Source organism: Pteropus medius, unplaced genomic scaffold (genome assembly GCF_902729225.1).
Source record: "Pteropus medius unplaced genomic scaffold, Ma_sr-lr_union100, whole genome shotgun sequence".
NCBI lineage: Eukaryota > Metazoa > Chordata > Mammalia > Chiroptera > Pteropodidae > Pteropus > Pteropus medius.
Genome location: NW_024342466.1, coordinates 2684705 through 2702097, shown reverse-complemented (window position 1 = coordinate 2702097; position 17393 = coordinate 2684705). Strand labels below are relative to the sequence as shown.

Genomic DNA, 17393 nt, shown 5'->3' with positions numbered 1-17393 from the left:
CCATGAACAATGAACGGTTTCCCGCTGGGATCAGAAACGAGGCAGAGAGACTCATGCTCTTTGTATTCAATACAGTGCTGGTGGCCATGGCAGCACAGCAACAAAGACAGGCGTGCGGACTGATGAGAAAGCCAAAATGTCTTTATTTACACGTGTGGACATTATAGGAACCCTCAGAATATGTTAAAAAGCTACTAGAATTCAATAAGTGAACTTAGCAAGGTAACAGGACACGTGATCTATATTTAAAAAATCAATTGTATTTTTATATACTAGGAACGAGTAAATGGACATTTAAAAAGTACTATTTACAACAGTTTCAAAACCCGTGACACACTTAGCAATATATTTAATGAAGTATTTTGTTAATACGAAATCCTGCTGAGAAACTAGAGAAGATCGGAACGAACGGAGCATGCTCCGTGCTCTTAGATGGGAAGAAGCCTCGGTATTGTTATGACCTTGTTTGTTGCCGAACTGATGTACAGCGTCGACCCAGTCACTGTCAAAACCCCAGCACCGGGCAAACGTGAATCAAAGCCACGATGAGCTACTACTCCACACGCAAATACCGGTGAGTACGTAGAGCGATGATGAGTTCTCACACACTGCTAGCTGGTGTACGGCACAACCACTGGAGAAAGCTTCTTCGAGTTAAACGCGTCTTTCCCATGAGTCACAGATTTCACTGTGAAGTGGAATTAAAGAGAAATGACAAATATGAGCATAGAAAGGAGGGTACGAGAATGCTAGCGGCAGTCTTCTTTGTGATAGTCAAAGCTGGAAAGAATTCAAATGTCCATCAACAGGAAAATGAACAATCACGGCAGACGCGTACCACAAAGAAAAAGGAACAAACGACTGACAGCCAACAGCGCGCACGAACACAAAACCACGGGACGGGAGAAGCCAGAGATGCGCACGCGGGCACAGGCCATGCCGAAGATTCTCTTACGTAACACGAGCACGAAGAGCTTCGTTCACGTGAGCTCATGCGCTGGCCACACTGATTCGCAACTCTGCTGGGGGTGCTTACACAGGTGTGCCCATTTTTGAAAACTCATTAAGCTGCGCAGTTTGAATTAGCACATTTTTGTAATTTTACACCTCAGTAAAATTTACTTACAAAGGAAAAACTAAAATTAAAACAATAATAATTTTTGTTTAAGTCTGTGGTCACCTCTGCCTGAAAGCCACCATGTCACAGCGGGCAGGCTGAGGGGACGCCACAGGCCAGCTGAGCAACAACGAACCGTCCCTCTAACTTCACAGAAGGCTCTAGAGAGATTTCAGCCAGTCTTCAGAGTTTTGCTTTGTTTTCTCCCGTTTTACTTACTAGTATTTTTTCTTGTTTTGTGAACTGATATGAAAACTTCTTTTTCCTCCTAAATTCACTTCTTTTCCTCTAGCACCAAATTACAGCTCCTTCTTTTCTCTGGAGAGTACATTTATTCCCAAGCACGAGGGACATTCCAAACACAAACAGCTCTGAAAGACGAACAGGGCTACTTCGCCAGAAGCCAGATAAAGCGCTTCAAGCTTCCTCTGCCACCCCCGAGTCTAGACCTTCCATGTCACCGAGTTCGCAGACTCAGCCCCAGGACTACTGGCTGTGCGTGAGCCACTTCGAAACCATCTGCTTCACACCTCGTTAGAACTCCGCTACGTAGGCGCAGCTCTGTCATTTTTTTTCAGTGCCAAGAGGAGCGTGACTCCGGAAAGTTTTCTTAAGACCATTGCATCAGGGAAGTTCGGGTGGGCAGAACGCTGCCATGTTGTAATTACAAGTGGCAGGCACCACGGCGACCGTGCGACCCGCTGACCCCACGGGGCGAGGGCGGCACACGATCGTGATGGGCATGCTCAGTGCCGGCTGAGAGTGACAATCGTGTCCTTGGTGTGCAGTGGTTACGAGTACAAATGCTGAGGTACTCAGCAGCTACAGGGACCAAAACGCAGGGTCCTTTTTTATCCGAGCCGACAGCGAATACCTAAACTGTGACAAACAGTGCGCTCCGCTTTCAAGAATAAAAGGAACGTCAAAGGTGTTTTCAGACACATAATCACAACATCCACGTAATTTGTTAAAAATACAGTAAAAAAAAAAAAAAAAAGAAAAGAAACCATTATCCAGAGGTTGGACTCCACACAAGCTCAGCCATGGGCCACAGCAATAAGCCTTGCAAAGTCAACCAGGGGTCTGAGAGGGACCACAGACCCCCCCCCGCCGGGGCAGGGGGCAGAGCGACAGGACCCCGACAGCCACTGAAAATGCCCTAGAAAGGCAGAGGGCGGAAAAGACTTTTAGCAGAAACACGCGAGTCTGAGACCGCTTGGTCAACGGAGAACCGGTCTCCGCCGGCACGAGAATTTGTGAGAATCACCTGCAATGCTTCCGCCACAGCAAGTGACATCCACGACAGTGGCCTTGAGTCACCAGGAAACAGAGCATGCTCGATGCCCCTGCTGAGAACAGCAGGGTGTGCGATGGTCAGAATGGTCGCCATTTCCATCCTTTTAGTTTAAAGCCCGGAGTGCCAGTGGCCTGCGGGCTCAGGTGCGTGACACGCCATCTCTAACAGTGTCCGGCCGCAACTCCCTCCCTGCGCTCCCCTTGTCACTCGAGCGGAACTGGCACCGGAAGGAACTTTCGCAGCGTCCCGGAGCTGTCTGCAGAACCACCGCTGGACTAAATGAATGTTTAACACTTTTCAAGCACATTTAGAAAATGGGATCTCTCCTGCTGTAACAAGACATCTTCCATAAAAACAAACAAACAAACAAACAAAACACCACTCTACCTACAGGGAGACAGTGCCGGGGCTTATTTGTGGGCTCATTTTCACCCACGGAAATTCATCTTTCCCTTTTAAATCAGCTAGTGACTCACGAGTCTCACTTTTCGCCCCCTCTCCACCCCCCAAATAAAACAACGCCCTCCACTTCCTCCATTCCTGTCGTCCCCCCGGCCATGGCACCACCCCGATGCCCGGTGGCCGCTGCCACCAGGCCGGGCAACCCTGGGAGCCGTGCTGAGTAGAGAAAACACAAGTCACCCCCCGGGCCCCGTCTGACCAAGGAGAAGTCCGCTCCCGTCCCGAGCCCCTGAGCTGAGACACTGTCCAGCCCCGAGGATGGCGGGCGATGTGCCTGCTGCAGCAGCCTGGGCGAGGCGCTCTGCTCACTGTCCCTGCAGTCCTCACAGCTGTCCCCTCAGACAGGGCCGGCTCCAGCCCCATGTTACAGCTGGGGCTGCGGCCGCGAGAGATTTAAGCAAATCGGCCATGGTCACGCTGCTGCTACGTAGGGGAGCAGGATCGGAACCCGCCAGGCCTTCAGAGCTCACGGTCCTCACCACACACCCACAGCCTCTGTCCCCATTCGCCGCGGTCGTCAGTCTGTCCCTACTCGCTGGAGCACACGCTCGATGCCTCAGATTCACGTTACTAGGCTTTATCTGACTGCAAAGCATCACTTGTCTTCATGTGAACAGTCATTACTGCCAGAACTTTCAAAAAATTAGAGGACAAATCGGGCCCAAAATTCTAGGTTTGGGCAGCCTTTAAAATTTGCTGTTTGAAAATCACTTTAACACTTAGGTACGTAAAAATATTACCTGGGGTTACAGTTAGCTGAAAGCAATGAAGCTTGTTTGGATCAGGAAAATGCACTTTACATGTACCTGCAAGAGAAACAGCACGTCAGGAAGGTCTGGGAGCGGCCGCGGAGCCCACGGCCTCGCTGGTCAGCAGTGAACTTGCCGGTGTGCTGGGGCTGCAAACCCACGGCGCTTCTCCCTCCCGACGGTCCCTCCCGACGGTCTTCTACTACCACATCACAAATCGAGAGCTTCTCTCTTAACCTTTAAATGGTCACTAACGACAGAGATCTTTCCATTAATTTCGAGGATCATGCTACATTGAAAAAAGCACCAAACCTTGGGGAGATGGACACCTGTGGATGAAGGGCAGCTAAACATGTGCAAACGAGAACAAGAACTCAGGCTAACTTCCGGTCTGTTCACCTAGCACCACGGTCATCCGCACCCGCCACAGCGAGGGACACGTCAGGAGTGTGGCGGCTGAGCTGGCTCACACCCAGGGTTCTGCGTGGCATTTATTAAAAATGTCTTCACGACCCAAGTGGTACCTTGGCTTGCTTCACTGGTGAAATGACGCTGCTGACCCAGATGGCGGCGCTCCATGCCCACGCGCACCAGGCCAGCAGGGGTCTGGGTCTGGCGGGGGTTCCTGCGGGGAGAGGAGCTAGCGGTACAGACCGGGCAAAGTGGCTACATCCTACATCTGCCTCCTTCAAAAAATGGTACACAACGGGAAACACCCAAGGAATCTGGAGAAACCATACGTAGGAACTGTGTTTTATAAACATGGAAAATATCATGACAAATTCCTTGGGTCATCTACTGACATTATTTTGTACGAATCTCACGGAAAAATTTGCCTCCTTTTACAACAGTATGAAATTTTCATCAAAAATGGGATTCAAATTTAGACTTGGAAATGGCCTTCGACACCATCTAGTCCAAAGTCCTCGGTCATGAGAGACGACATGAAGGTCCAGAGAGGTTTGGTGACCACCCCAAGATCACACAGGTTATCGACAGAAGGAAGTTTAGTTCCCAAAAACTAGTTCGTGACTCGTGTCATTAATGAACATGCCAGGTGTGACAGGCAGAAACTGCAGAACTGTGGGTGGGGTTCTTTTTCGTAGCCAACCCTCCCGAAAATCGGTGCAGGGTGAAAGGTAACTCGGTCTAGAAGACGGAGGTCTCAGAGGCCGCACTGGCATATTCCTCGTTTTACACATAAGGAAACTGGGGGCCAAAGCGGTCCAGACTTTTACCCACATCACGCATTTGAAATGTGCATGGAATAACCTAAATGGGCTTCATTTTTCCTAAGCTTAAGCGTTGAAGAGATAAATGCCGTCTTTCCAGTGAAAAACGTGTCACGAAAAGATGGCAGGGGCTTGGGCGATGTTTCCTTATTACTCGAAGATGGCGTCATCCATTCGTTCTTAACTCCTAGCATTCGCCTTTGCTTTGATAAAGGTACGGATGTAGAAATCCCTCTACAATACACTGGCCACCGAGAATAAAGGAATTTTCAGTAGGAATTTTCCTACTGAAAAAAAAAAAATTTTTAAACAGCAAAAGAAGCCAAAGTTCGAATAACAACAATAAAAGGTTGAAAGTGAGGTTTTGGTCGGCTTGGTGCAGGGGCTTTACTAAGCTTCCTCTACCTGTAGGCGTGGGCTGACGCACGCGGTATTTCCTTCTATCCGAATATTTTTTATTTCTTGCAAACGGAGAAACCTCTGTGAAGCTGCATGCACAATGTTCCAAAGTAGCTCTGAGTAACTACTAAACAGCACTACTACATGGCAAATTACTTGTTTGCCTTAATAAATATTTTAGAAAGATTATTAAAACAGATAAGAAAGATTTATTTGGGGCGGCTTCTTGTTCCGAATGACGAGTTGCATACTGGTGGACTTACTTGCATGAACTGACTTCGATTCCTGCTCTGTGACTGGGGACCAGGGCATGTGTGGCATGTAGGCTCTGTAACCTGACACCTCGGCTGTACCGGCTAGGGACGTGGGTCCTGCCTTTTTCAAACCTAAGGTATTTAGTTAAAATCCTGCTCTGATAGCCAGTTGTAAAATTTCATTGTTTTTAACCAAAGCTAAAGCGACTCCATGGGTTAAAAACCAACGATCTCTGCAAGAGTCACATTCAAGGACCAAACGAACCGTGTTTCAATGGGAAGGCTGCGTGGTACGTGATCACGTGTCTGCACGTGTGCACGCGTGGAAGCTGGGGGAAGACACGAGGGCAGCAGAAAGTAGAAGGAACACTTCACCCTTTAATTAGAAAAATGTCCCCACACACTTCATCTTAAAAGAACAGGGGGAAAGAGAACAGTAAAATGCAGCCACCACTCAGCCTGCATATCTTGCTCTGTCTAGCCTGACCAAACTCGCGGTTGGTTATTTTCCTGGAACGTTTTAAAGCAAACCATCTGTAAATACTTCGGCAGGTGGAAAGATAACCTTTTAACAGGATCCCAGGGTACTTCCTGGTCGTTCCGATCGGAAGGAAACTTTGAAGCCAAGCGATCTGATGACTTTTAAGACACTCTGACTGAGACCCACTATATGAGAAATATTTTATATCACAGCCCACTATACCCGTAAATCTTATGTATTAAAAATGACTTTTTAGGAAACAATATGTACTTACCCTTGGAATCTAACTTTGCAACTACTTAAGGGCTGTGCCCACAAGTGTCCTTCCGACTTCAGGTAGGTGGAGGCCAAATCGGCCTGTTCCCCTGCGTCGGGCAGGCCTCCAGGACAGGCTCTCTGCAGCCTTCGCCCAGACCAGGTGACTCACAAGTAAAATATTTCACCCCCATCAATAAACATCCTCTGCCTCAGAACGATTTTTTAATTAAGTATGATGAGAAAAAGTTTTAAATCAAGAAAATACTAAACTGACCGAAGGTTTCAGACTTCGATGGTCTTATAAAACATGAAGGGTTTGGGAAGGAATTAAAGACAGGGAAGGAGAGTCTGCCACAGGTCGCATGAGCTAACCGCCTGGTGCGCGAGCTGCTCAGGAGTGGGGCCCGCGGCGCTCTGCGTCTGAGCAGGAGGGACCGGGCCCGGCGGGCCCCGGCCACAAAGGCAGGGCGGTCGGCCCAGCTCACGACCCAAGACAAACGGCAGGCGAGCACTCTCCAGACCGGAAAGGTGTACTGTCACGAGCAAAAACAGGACCGCCCATCGCCTCGCTCAAAGAGGGTGTGGGGCAGGCACGGTGGGAGACACAGACCCCGTCTCAGAGAGGAGAGGGAGCAGGAGGTGCTACGTTCAGCCGGACCACAGTGGTCTCGCTCCTCAGACCCCTGAGAACCGTGGGCTACCCGCCTGCACAAAATCAACGTGTAGGCCCCACGGACACGAAAAGCGGGCTTTCTGCTCCGCGAGGTCATTAAAACACAAAACAAGCTACTCCGTGCAATTAGTTTTGAGCACTTAATGTTGAACGGTGATGCTATACTTACAGGGTAAGTTCGCTTCGAGTTCTGCAACCTCTGTAGAAACAAAGAGATTACTGTTAAGATCAGTCACTCCACAGAAAATCAGCAGTTCTAAATCGTCAAATTTCCTCCAGAACACTGAGGGAAACACTCTGAACTTACCGAAACCTGCCATGGGTCTCAAGTTTAGACTTTAGCCATGAAGTTGCTTTCAAATATACCAAGTGACTTGTAGACGCCACCAAGTGCAGTCAAAGGCCCTTGAAAATTTGCTTTAGTATGAATGAAATGCGTAAAACCAACACAGAAACCACCGGCAGGTAAAGAGTCGCTGACGGTTTTCGGAGCCTTGGTCGCCCGAGGGCAGAGCTCCTGCCCTGCGTCTCATTTATACTTACACCTGGGGTCTTCCCGTTTTCCGCACCTGCCTCCCCGTGAGGGCTCGCCCAGTCTGCGCCCGAACTTTTCCAGTGAGAGGAAACTCACTCTGTCCCGTGGGGGTCGTGCCCACGCCCTTGGAGGGACATTCCTTGGCCCTGGCACTCTGCTGCAGGGCCTCGTCTACCCGTCACTCATCAGCGTCTGAGCCCAGCACTCCTCGGCCAGGACAAGCTCTAAACCGGCCCACACCCTGTTGCGAACAGCTGAGATCTGGGGGGACGCCCAGCAATAACGGGGCGGGCGAGTGGTCTCTGTCTGAGACGCGCCGTGACGTGCTCTGGGCCCGCTCCGGCCGTGGGGACTCCAGGGAAGAGGGTTTTGAGCAGGCCTTACAGAGCGGGCAGCATTCGGTCCTGCGGAGGCGGACAAGTGGTCTCACTCCAAGGAGGCAAGTCAGTGACATGCGACAGCACAGAACCAGACCGGCACGGGAGCCGGGGGCGCGCGGCGCAGGGCGGGGACACAGGGTCCACCTCGGGGCCGGGGCCCGGGGCTGAGGCACGCTCAGACTTGTAAGCTTTATATGGCAGCAATGGGGACCTAAGGGAGACTTGTGAATGAAAGTCGCCAAGCTCGGCTTCGAGAGGACAACTTCAGAAAAGGCGAAGCGGAAGCCGGGTGACCTGTGGGGTGGGCACTCGGGCGGCAGTAGGGACCCAGCAAGGGCAGAGAGGACGGAGAGCGGCCCACCGTGTGGGGCGGGAAGGCCCGCGCAAGGGGACCTGCGGGCGGGCGGGCGGCGGGGGGCAACTCTCCACAGGGGGCCTGTGCCATCTGCAGCCACCAGCCGCTGGCCGCCCAGCTTGACGAAGGTCCGGCGAAACAATGGCCGTGCCAGAGGACGTGAAGGGGGCCCCACGACAGCAGTAAGATGTCTGAGAAACAGTATGGTGCCGAAGGACAGGGAAGAGCCGACGTCTGGACACGGGACGGAGCGGGGCGCTGACCAGGGCACCGTGACGACCGAGCACCATGACAGGAACGGGCGTGGGGGCGAGAGGCATCCCCTTGGGCAGGGGCTCTCCACCCCGGCCGCACGCCAATCACCTGGGAGGTTTCTGCTGGGCTTCCGACAGCTCTGGCCAGGCGCGACCTGCCTGCTATGACGCAGACCTATGCAGAGCACGAGCCATGACTTCAGTGAGCTCTGGAGCTGTGCACCACCACCGCGATCTGGAACCTGCTGGGCAAACTCCCCTCCCCCTTATCCAGACCACAACACCCGAAGCGCTAGGTGGGGCCCAGGCCTCTGAAGTTTTTACTCTCCCTAGGTCGAGAAAACTGCTGTGGGCTCCTCTGCCAAGCTAAAGGATTCACGCACAGCTGTTTACACAGCTGGAGTCAATAACTTCACATTGCAGGGTAGAAGGAGACTCCAAAGCCGAGCTTGTGCTTGCATTTCCACGTTCAACGTAGCTCCCTTGACGCAGGTGGACGAGGGCCGGGGAGAGCTCTCAGACCCAGCCCAGAAGGGACCCCCACCGGCCAGTGCCTCTGCAGGCTCTTGGCCAAGAGCTAGTGCAGGTCAGGAAGACAGTCTTGGGGGCACAAGGACCTCAATAAAGTTGCTAGGCACTTTAATTTGGCCCAGGACAGAAGACAAAATAGGCCAGGGATGCTCACGCGGGTTCATCACGGGGAGCTGTCACAAACAACTAGTTTCTCTACCCGTCAAAGATGGCAAACACTATGCAGAGCAATGGTTGTCACCTTACGATCCTCGAATGAGAAGACGATGACCAAGGAAACAAGCGACTGCTTTATCTGCCTGAGGCCTCTTGGCAAAGCAGCGGCCCTTCCCTGCAGACTCCAGTGACTAAGGGCACTACCACAACCTGTGAGGTGACGAGACGTCCAGATGTTTTCAGACTGCCGAAGTTCCTGTCCCGAGAGGCTCACGTCACACCACCACCCGCACTGGCCCAGCCTCCCCCGGAGGCACCTGGCACCTTGCACAATCCCGTGGCTGCTCAACTTCCTTCTGAGAAGCGAGACTCTTTTCCTTTCTAACTAAAGATAAAACCGCAGAGCCCACTCAAAGCACGCCTGCCCTGAAAGGCGCCTCCCAAACCCACCGACTACCCAGTGGCCCCCACGGGGCGTGTGCTCACCCCTTCCCGTGCCCGCTCCCTGTGGCAGGGGCTGTGCCGTCTCACCCGGCCCCAAGGCGGTACCTGGCCCCAGCCCTGGCACACGGGGGTGCTCAGGAAGCGCTGGACTACCGAGTGCACTTGCCAGCAAGTGCTCCCAGTGTGAACGTCCTGGCGGGAGGAGCCTTTCTCTTTGCACGGCTGGGGACCGAGGCTGGGGACCGAGGCATTCCAAAGGCGCAGGGACCGAACTAGGACCAAACCTAGGACCAAACCGTGTCCTAAATTAACAGACGTGCCTCCAGGGGTCATATGCTGAAGCCCTACCCTCCAGAGGCCAGTATTAGGAGCTGGGCACTTGGGAGGGGATTAGGGTTAGGGAGCTCCTGAGGGCGGGGCCCTCATGATGGGATTAGTGACCTCATGAGAAGACAGGCCAGGGCAGCATGGCTCAGGTAAAAGGACCCTCACTAGGCAGCGAATCTGCAGGAGCCTCAATCTAGAATGTCCCGGCGTCCAGAGCCATAAGAAATAAACGTCTGTCATTGCAGCCACCAGTCTGCGGTGTTTTGTAACAGTGGCCTGAGCTAAGACAAAAGGTCGATCACACATGCAGATGGCTCCAAACCCCACCAGGCAACACCGGGCAGGGCAGCTGCGCCCGCGACCAAGGCAGAGACGGTAGCTCCTTCCCAGGGGACTCGATCCCCTCCGTCCGCCTGAACCACCGCCTCTGAGGGTCCCTGAACAAGAGCTTTGTCTCAGCTTCCTGTCCTGATGCCCTGAGCACCTCTTCCGCACTCCTGGCACCCGTGGAGTGCCCCCCACTCCCCCAGGAACAGCTGACCCAAGGCATCCACCCCCAGAGACAGCACTGCCACCGCCCCCCACGGCCCTCCCACCGGGTCTGAGGGCAGGCCTTCCGGCAGCACACTGCGGAGTACAGGCCCAGGCTCACGTGGCCCCACCACCCTCTGCGAGAGGAAGGCTCCGCCACACGTGCTGGTTTGGGGTGGGCATCTGGGACGATCCTGCCAACACGCCGGGCCCAGCTCTGAAGGGCAATACGTGGTTCTCATTCCCACTCCTCCTGGAATGGCCCTGGGTGGGCCCGTCCTGTACCGTCACATGACTGCACTGCCCATGCGGATAGAGGCACTCACCCCAGGGAGGCCCACATGGCGCCTCATGCAAGCACCTGCACCCTAGGTGCTAGGCAGGCAGCCAGCCAGGCCTCTCCACTCTGCAGACCAGGCCTGGGCCAGGAGAGCCGACACCATGGGCCCGGGCCCGGGCCCAGAACCTGCCCGCTGCCACGAGAACGTCAGGAACCGCCTGGGTGAGGGCCCACGTGGACAAAGCTGCATCCCGAGACACTCCCTCCAGTTCCCCAGACCCGGAGCTGACCCTGAACTCCGTCAGCCCGATTCCAAATTCCCACACTTAACGAACACTAACACAGGCAGAAGGCTCCCGCCAGGGGTCTTTGGGGGTCTCTAACAGTGTGCTGGCACACGGCCGGCACTAACGTGTTTGTTGAGTGAACAAGTGATCGACAAGAAAGTGACTCTGCTCGAGGGCTTGACTCAGACCCATGGGATCCCCAAAGGTCCGCCAGGAACACAGCGCCACCTGCTCTGTGGCTGAAAACAGTGGCGCTGGCTCCCTGGGCCCGAGCTGGGGCCAACAGGAAACGCGCAGGTCTGACACTCTCCCCACTGTCCCCAGCTCCCAAATTCAGGGCGGATGGCAGCCCTTCCTCCTCACCCAGAAACCCCAAGTGCTGCACACCCCCGGGGAATGCACTGCAGGCCCTCTCCAGGTCTGGCCTGGAGGCTGTCCCCAAGAGCCACCCTGGGGTGCGAATGAAGAGCTGGTGTGGCCACGGTGCGCGTAGGGCAGACCTGTCCCGGCCGGTCGCTCCAAGGCTGACTATGGAACACCCAGGAAGAGCCGGCTCCAGTGAACTGGGTCCACTGTTCCAAGAAAAAAGAGGCTTCGGTTGCATGGCCTCGCCACTGGGACAACTGTCCCTTTCAACCACCAATCTCCCCATCCACCTTCGCCGAGCCAGGTCCCACACCACGTGAGGTCAAGTACAGCAATGGACCAGTTAAAGAACACATTTTTGCCTTAAGTCTCTCCTCTGGGCTGCGGGACACTCGGCCCAAGCTCTCCCTTGGTGAGGCTGTCAACAGCTGGCCCTCAGCTCAGTCCTTCCAAAGCCTGGGTGGGCTGCGCAGACCCCTACCTCAGGCCACACCCCTCACAGGGCGGCCCCCACCTCACGACCGATGAATGTGAGGCAGGAACAGCTGCTCAGTCTGGGGACTCCTGCTCTCCACCTGCCCTCCCCACAAGCCCACACCACTCGGTCAGCCCAGGCCCCAGCCCCTGAGGCAGGTGGAGGGGGCAGGCCACACAGGTATGTTGTGCCGAGCCCCGCTGCCCACAGCCACTCATCCACCACAAGTGCTTTGAGCCTGGAAACGTGGCAGTCACCGGGACCCCAGGGGGGACGGAAACAGGTGGCTGCAGGAGATGCTTTTGCACCTCTCCTTCAAGTAAAAGGACCTTTGCTGGGCCTGTCCTTGAGAAGGGGCAGAGTCCAGCTTTGTGGGCCCTGCAGGTGCCACCTGACAGTTGCAGGGTGTCCTGAGCAGGGCCGGGCCGTGCGGGAGGCCCTCTTCCATGGGCCTGCTCCTCAGAGCCGGCCCCGTTCCCCGCAGGGGGGTCTGGCTGCCGTGAGACGGTGAAGCTGCACCCTGGTGGCTTTCTTACCCTTTCTGGGTCTCAGTTCCTCGGCTGCAAAACGAGCCACCCACCTGGCAAGGCTCAGCAAGCCGATCAAGAACTGCCCTATGCAGTGACGGCAGCGGGCCTGGCCCCGAGCGCTCCGTGCAGGAAGGCTGCCATCAGCCAAGACGAGGTGTGGGCAAGATGGGACAGCTGACCTGCCAGCTTCCCGCCTGCCCCCCATCCCCAAGCTGACGCCTGGACCTTCCTCGCTGTAACTGCCCCGGCTCCAAGACCCCCCACTCCAAGGACTACAGTGCGCGCCAACCCCTCCCGGGTTTGCCTGGCTCCTGGCTCCTCTGCAGATGGAGCCCCGGAGCCAGTGCCCGGGAAAGAGACTCGGGCCCCAAAGGGTCCACCTGAGTACGGTGCTGCCGCCACGCACCATCCTCTGCCCCACGGGGTAACCTTTCTGTGCTATAACCTACAGGCCAGCGTTCTCCCTGGCGGAGCAGGTGAGGCCCAAACACAAACAAGGGTCTTGCTCATTGTCCACCGGGCCGGACGAGCCAGAGCCGAGTGAAGATTCAGGGATGGCGGGAGGATGAGGAAGAACGCACCCCGAAATCTCCCCTGGATGCAACGCCCTCCCGTCCCAGACCTTCGCAGGCTGAGTGGTGCCTCTCTTCCGAGCAGGCCCAACACCCCGCACTCAGGCGCCCGCTCCCCTGCCATCCGTCAGTCTCAGGCCATCGAACGCCACACACCCCCGCGGTGTCCCCTAACCAACCACAGGGTGCTTCTTTGCTGCCCAGCTCCTCACACGGAAGAAATGGAAACACGTGTCGTAAAGTAAGAGCTGCACGTTACCAGCTCCTTCGAGGCAGGAGCTGTTTCTTCACCCCCTCTGTAGGCCTCGCACCCTGGGAAGCTGCCTTTGCCCCTAGAGACTGCAGTCTGCTCAGTGAACGCGTGCAGAGCTGCGTGCACACGCCCGCAGAGCTGCACACACACGCCCGCGTGCGCACTACACGCGCCCTACAAACCCTTCTCCGCAGCCTGCGGGCTCGGACGGTCTGTCGCTGATTCGGTGAGGACTAATTTCGCACGAGGCTCTCCGCAGGCTCTGACTCGAATAACATGGAGAGGGACCCTAAATGATTATCGAATTCCAATCCCTTCCTTAACGGACCGGCCTCCGGTGCTGAGTGCCAGAGACACGAAGAACCCCGCCCCCCGCCAGGCAGCACTGAGCCCTGTCGCAGGCCTGCAGCGCGCGGGGCAGCGACAGGGGCAGCGCCGGCGGGGACCGTTCCGACCACGGAAGCACACCTGCTTCTCACCGTGAGCATTCCCACGGCCGGTGCACGGCACGAAGTCCTCCCGCTGTAAGCAACGAGCAATTATGTTGTAAATGTTTTCAAACAGGTATTTCTGTTCAGCAAGGGGCCGCTTCGCATCCCAGAAGCCTCTAGCCAGACCTCGCAGCGACACAGTGAGGACAGCGCACGCGGACGTTACCTTTAACGAGCAGCCTGTCTCTCACGGACACCCTCCGAGTGGAGTCGGAGGCCGCGGCCGACGTCCGGGACCCTTTGAGACCATCTTCCCGCTTCAGCTTGCTTGCCAGCGTCAGCATCACTGCCACCTTGGTCCTGGAAGGCAGACCGAAAGCATGGTCAAGGACCTGTCTCTGCGGAATGACCGGGCGCCGACAACGATGAGTCCGGGGAATTTCCATGTCGTCCTCCGGAACTCTGATTTTTTAAATTATGAAATAAAATTTTTAAAAAGGACAGCCATGGATTAACACTCACTGGACACCAGGCCCCGGGATGGGGCGGTGACAGAGCTCGCACGGAGCTCCCAGCCTGGGGTGCCTCAGCCAACAAGTACCTCGTGGGCCCACCACTGTCCCTGCCAAGTCTGTCCTCCACAGGGGGACCAAACGCCCGTATATGGCCCGCAGAGCTGGCCCGTCGCAGACTGCGGGGAGTGTCAGCATCTGGTGAGGGGACACCGCAATGCTTTGCTCTCCTTCCTTTCATAAAGCTGTGGCCAGAGCCTCACTGTCTTCACGTCTATTTATGTGGGGTTTATTTACATTTGGGGGCAATATCGACATCCAGATTACGTCATAATGAGGGCCCCAAATGCGACCCTCTTCGCTGACGTGCCGCCTGGCTCTCGGCAGCACGGGCAGTTGGAGAGCAGCTCCGGAGCTGACAGAGAACACAGACTGGTCACCAGCCCAGTATATCCGTCATTTCCTTTGATGCTTTAACATCATCTCCTCTCAGTGACACGCTGATCATTTAAAAAAGAAAACGATTTAAAACTTCCAGAGGAAAACTTGACCAACGTGCAGCATTTGTGGTTTGAGGCCAAGATCTTGAAGCCAAAATATGATACCCCTGACGCTGCTCCTTTTAACCCAGATCCCTTACGCATCTTCTCAGACCACTTTCCGTATCCACCCAAAGGCTGTACGATTTTATTTTCTATTATTTGTACCATGAAAAAAACACTTTAAATATGATCTCCCGAACTGTACACGGCCTCTGCACACACCCCTAACCCCTTGAAGACTCACTGGTCTAAATGCTTCAAAAGATGCTTCAATTACACAGTAGCTTCAAGAATCTCCCATCTGGGAAGGACTCATAGCCCTCACTCCCACTCCTTTCTACAGATGTGGACCTGGGGACAATGGGGACCCAGGAACCAGCTTATCTGAGGCCACTCAGCTTCTATAGCAGTCACCACAGAAGCAGTAGTTCCCCGATGGCCACGCCAGCCTGAACAAGCCCGATCCCATCTGATCTCGGAAGCTAAGCAGGGTCGGGCCTGGTGAGTACTTGGATGGGAGACCACCTAGGAAGACTAGGTGCTGTAGGCATAAAAAAAATTTAAAAATAAGGGATTGTAAGCTGACAAGGTCCTTGCAATCTGTGAGGTCAACCGAGGCTAGTTCTCATTTAAAAAAAAAAAAAAAAAAAAGCAGCGGCAGTGGTTTCCCCTTTGGGGTGAAGGGAACATTTTTACCCTGAGTGTGGTGATGGTTTCAGGACTGACCAAACTGTGTGCTTTCAACACGTGCAGTTTTGTGACTTCAGTCACACCTCAAAAAAGTCGACGAAACGTGAAGACAAGACAAACCGACAAGAGGTTTTCATTCTCATTCTACCGTGCCATCCCCCACAGCCCCTGAGGCGGGCCTATACAGGGGCGTGAACAAGCAAGGAGCAGTCCCCTGTTCAGCTCTACCCTGGGCAGGGGCTCCAGGTTCCGTTTATGAAGTAACTGCACAAGGGGCGGTGTCTGGTGTCCGGAGGGACAGAATCAGGAATGCGGGCGGGGGTCCGGGCCCAGCGACCAGAGACAGCTCTCCTGCTCAGCCTCGCCCAGAGTGATCGTGGCAAGAACCACTTAAGCAGATCTGGTCACAGAACAGAGTTCTCCTCCCAGCCGAGCCCACCGGAGCCCACCGCCTCGCACCCAGCTGTGAGCACGCACGCCAGTCCCACCACGTGGTCAGGGTCGCCTGACGACAGCCAAGCCGTGCATTCGTCACGGGGGCTGGCGGGCAGAACCAGATGCACCACACGAGGTCCACTTGCCTTTTATCCTCCAGCTGACCGTGGCAATGAAATATGGCAAAAAATAAAAGCACAGTGTGTACCGAGTTCCGCGGGCAGGGCACTAGGAAAGTCACGCTGAAGCGCCCATGGAAAAGCGAGGGCCGGACACGTGCCCGGCCCACCTGCTCTCCGACCACCTGCATGCAGGGGCCAGTCGGAGGGCCCGGGCAAGACTCAGTCCCACAGCGGAAGGCTCGCGGCCAGGCGCTCGTCCGTGTCACTGCAGTCTGAGGGCTCTGCTTAGGTCTTTCGTAACGCTGCTTCCCCACAGCGACGTCTTCTCTGTGGGCAGAGGATGCCTCATACCCAACTCCACTCAGAGTCCGAGTCCAGGCTTGTGATCTGCAACAAGTCTGTGGCCCTTGATAAAACACACGGGGCACTGACTGTGCAAGGTTAAAAAGAAAATGATGCTGGCATTTTGTTTTCCTCAGAAGAGAAAACTTTCCCAGCATTCTAAGAAATATATGATGACCATCTCTCTCTCCGTCATCTGTTATCATTATCACATGCCACTGTCGGGATAAAAGGCCTACTTTGGGGATGTATCCATGCTTGTTAAATTGATTGTATACGAAGAGATGTGAACAAAAATAATTATTCAAACTGCCAAGAGGTTTGCTGAGCAGCTGCAGCTACTCCAGAATTCTCTTTTCCTTCTTCGGTATGCTTCGCCCCTAGGAGACCTGGTTTCAAACTCGACTTCCCCTTGACTGCACGTCACACTCCAAGGCAGCATTTTCCGTAACAGCTGCTATACTGAATAGCACCTCGGTATCTTAATCCCCCGAGTAGTAACTGGCCCGTTTAAGTTCCTCCTCCTGGGTGGGACTCACTTGCAGACTGTTCAAAGAAGATTCTCATGTGCTATTTACTAGTTTCATCATCAAGTACTATTTACCCAGCACACCTGCCTGTAGTGGCAAAATCAGGCCAGGTCACCTGGGCAGGGACACGGGGGTCAGTCAGCTCACGGGGAGGGAAGCTCCTCGTTTATAATCATTCCTGCCACAGGAAAGTCCCAATCTGAGTGTAAAAGATGGAACTGCAGGTCACTAGGGGACAACCAACTTCTCCAGCCAAAGAGGCCACAAAAAAGTCTACACCCCACCCTCCTCTTACAGAAAGCCAGGGCTCAGGAACCTCCCATCTGGCACAGGAGTCACCCCGGTTGGCCGATGACCTTTGGAGCCCAACTCTTTTTTTTTCAGCAGTAAAGCTGCCCCCTCCCGCACAGCCTACTACCTTAACGGCAGGTATGGCTCCGTGGGGGTCCTCAAGCCCCACGCCACCTGGCCTGGTGACTGGTCTCTGAAGATCCCTCACCCCTGTACCCTCCCCCTGTCCATCCCCTTACCCAGCCAGAACCCTCTGCACAAGGCAGGCCAGCCTCCTCCCCCCGCCCTCAACGCCTGCTC

The 17393-nt window shown here is 54.8% G+C and overlaps 1 protein-coding gene and 1 pseudogene across 7 annotated transcripts in view; one reads left to right on the top strand and one right to left on the bottom strand.

Annotated features, from left to right (window-relative positions):
• UBE2F (ubiquitin conjugating enzyme E2 F (putative)) overlaps positions 1 to 17393 on the bottom strand; it is a 48485-nt gene that overhangs the window by 30075 nt on the left and 1017 nt on the right. For 3 of the 7 annotated variants that reach the window (XR_005652343.1, XM_039860617.1, XM_039860626.1), the window contains exons 2-4: positions 13856 to 13989; positions 7092 to 7121; positions 3617 to 3682 (exon numbers count right to left, since the gene is read on the bottom strand). Coding sequence is in view for 6 of the 7 variants with exons in the window: in XM_039860617.1 (XP_039716551.1) it covers positions 3617 to 3682; positions 7092 to 7121; positions 13856 to 13973 (214 nt within the window). In the remaining variant the exon portion in view is untranslated. Of the gene's footprint in view, positions 1 to 3616; positions 3683 to 4149; positions 4351 to 7091; positions 7122 to 13855; positions 13992 to 17393 lie in introns of those variants that run through there. The other 4 variants (XM_039860644.1, XM_039860647.1, XM_039860636.1 and 1 more) reach the window with 4 other exon arrangements.
• LOC120601809 (uncharacterized) lies at positions 15115 to 15233 on the top strand (annotated as a pseudogene).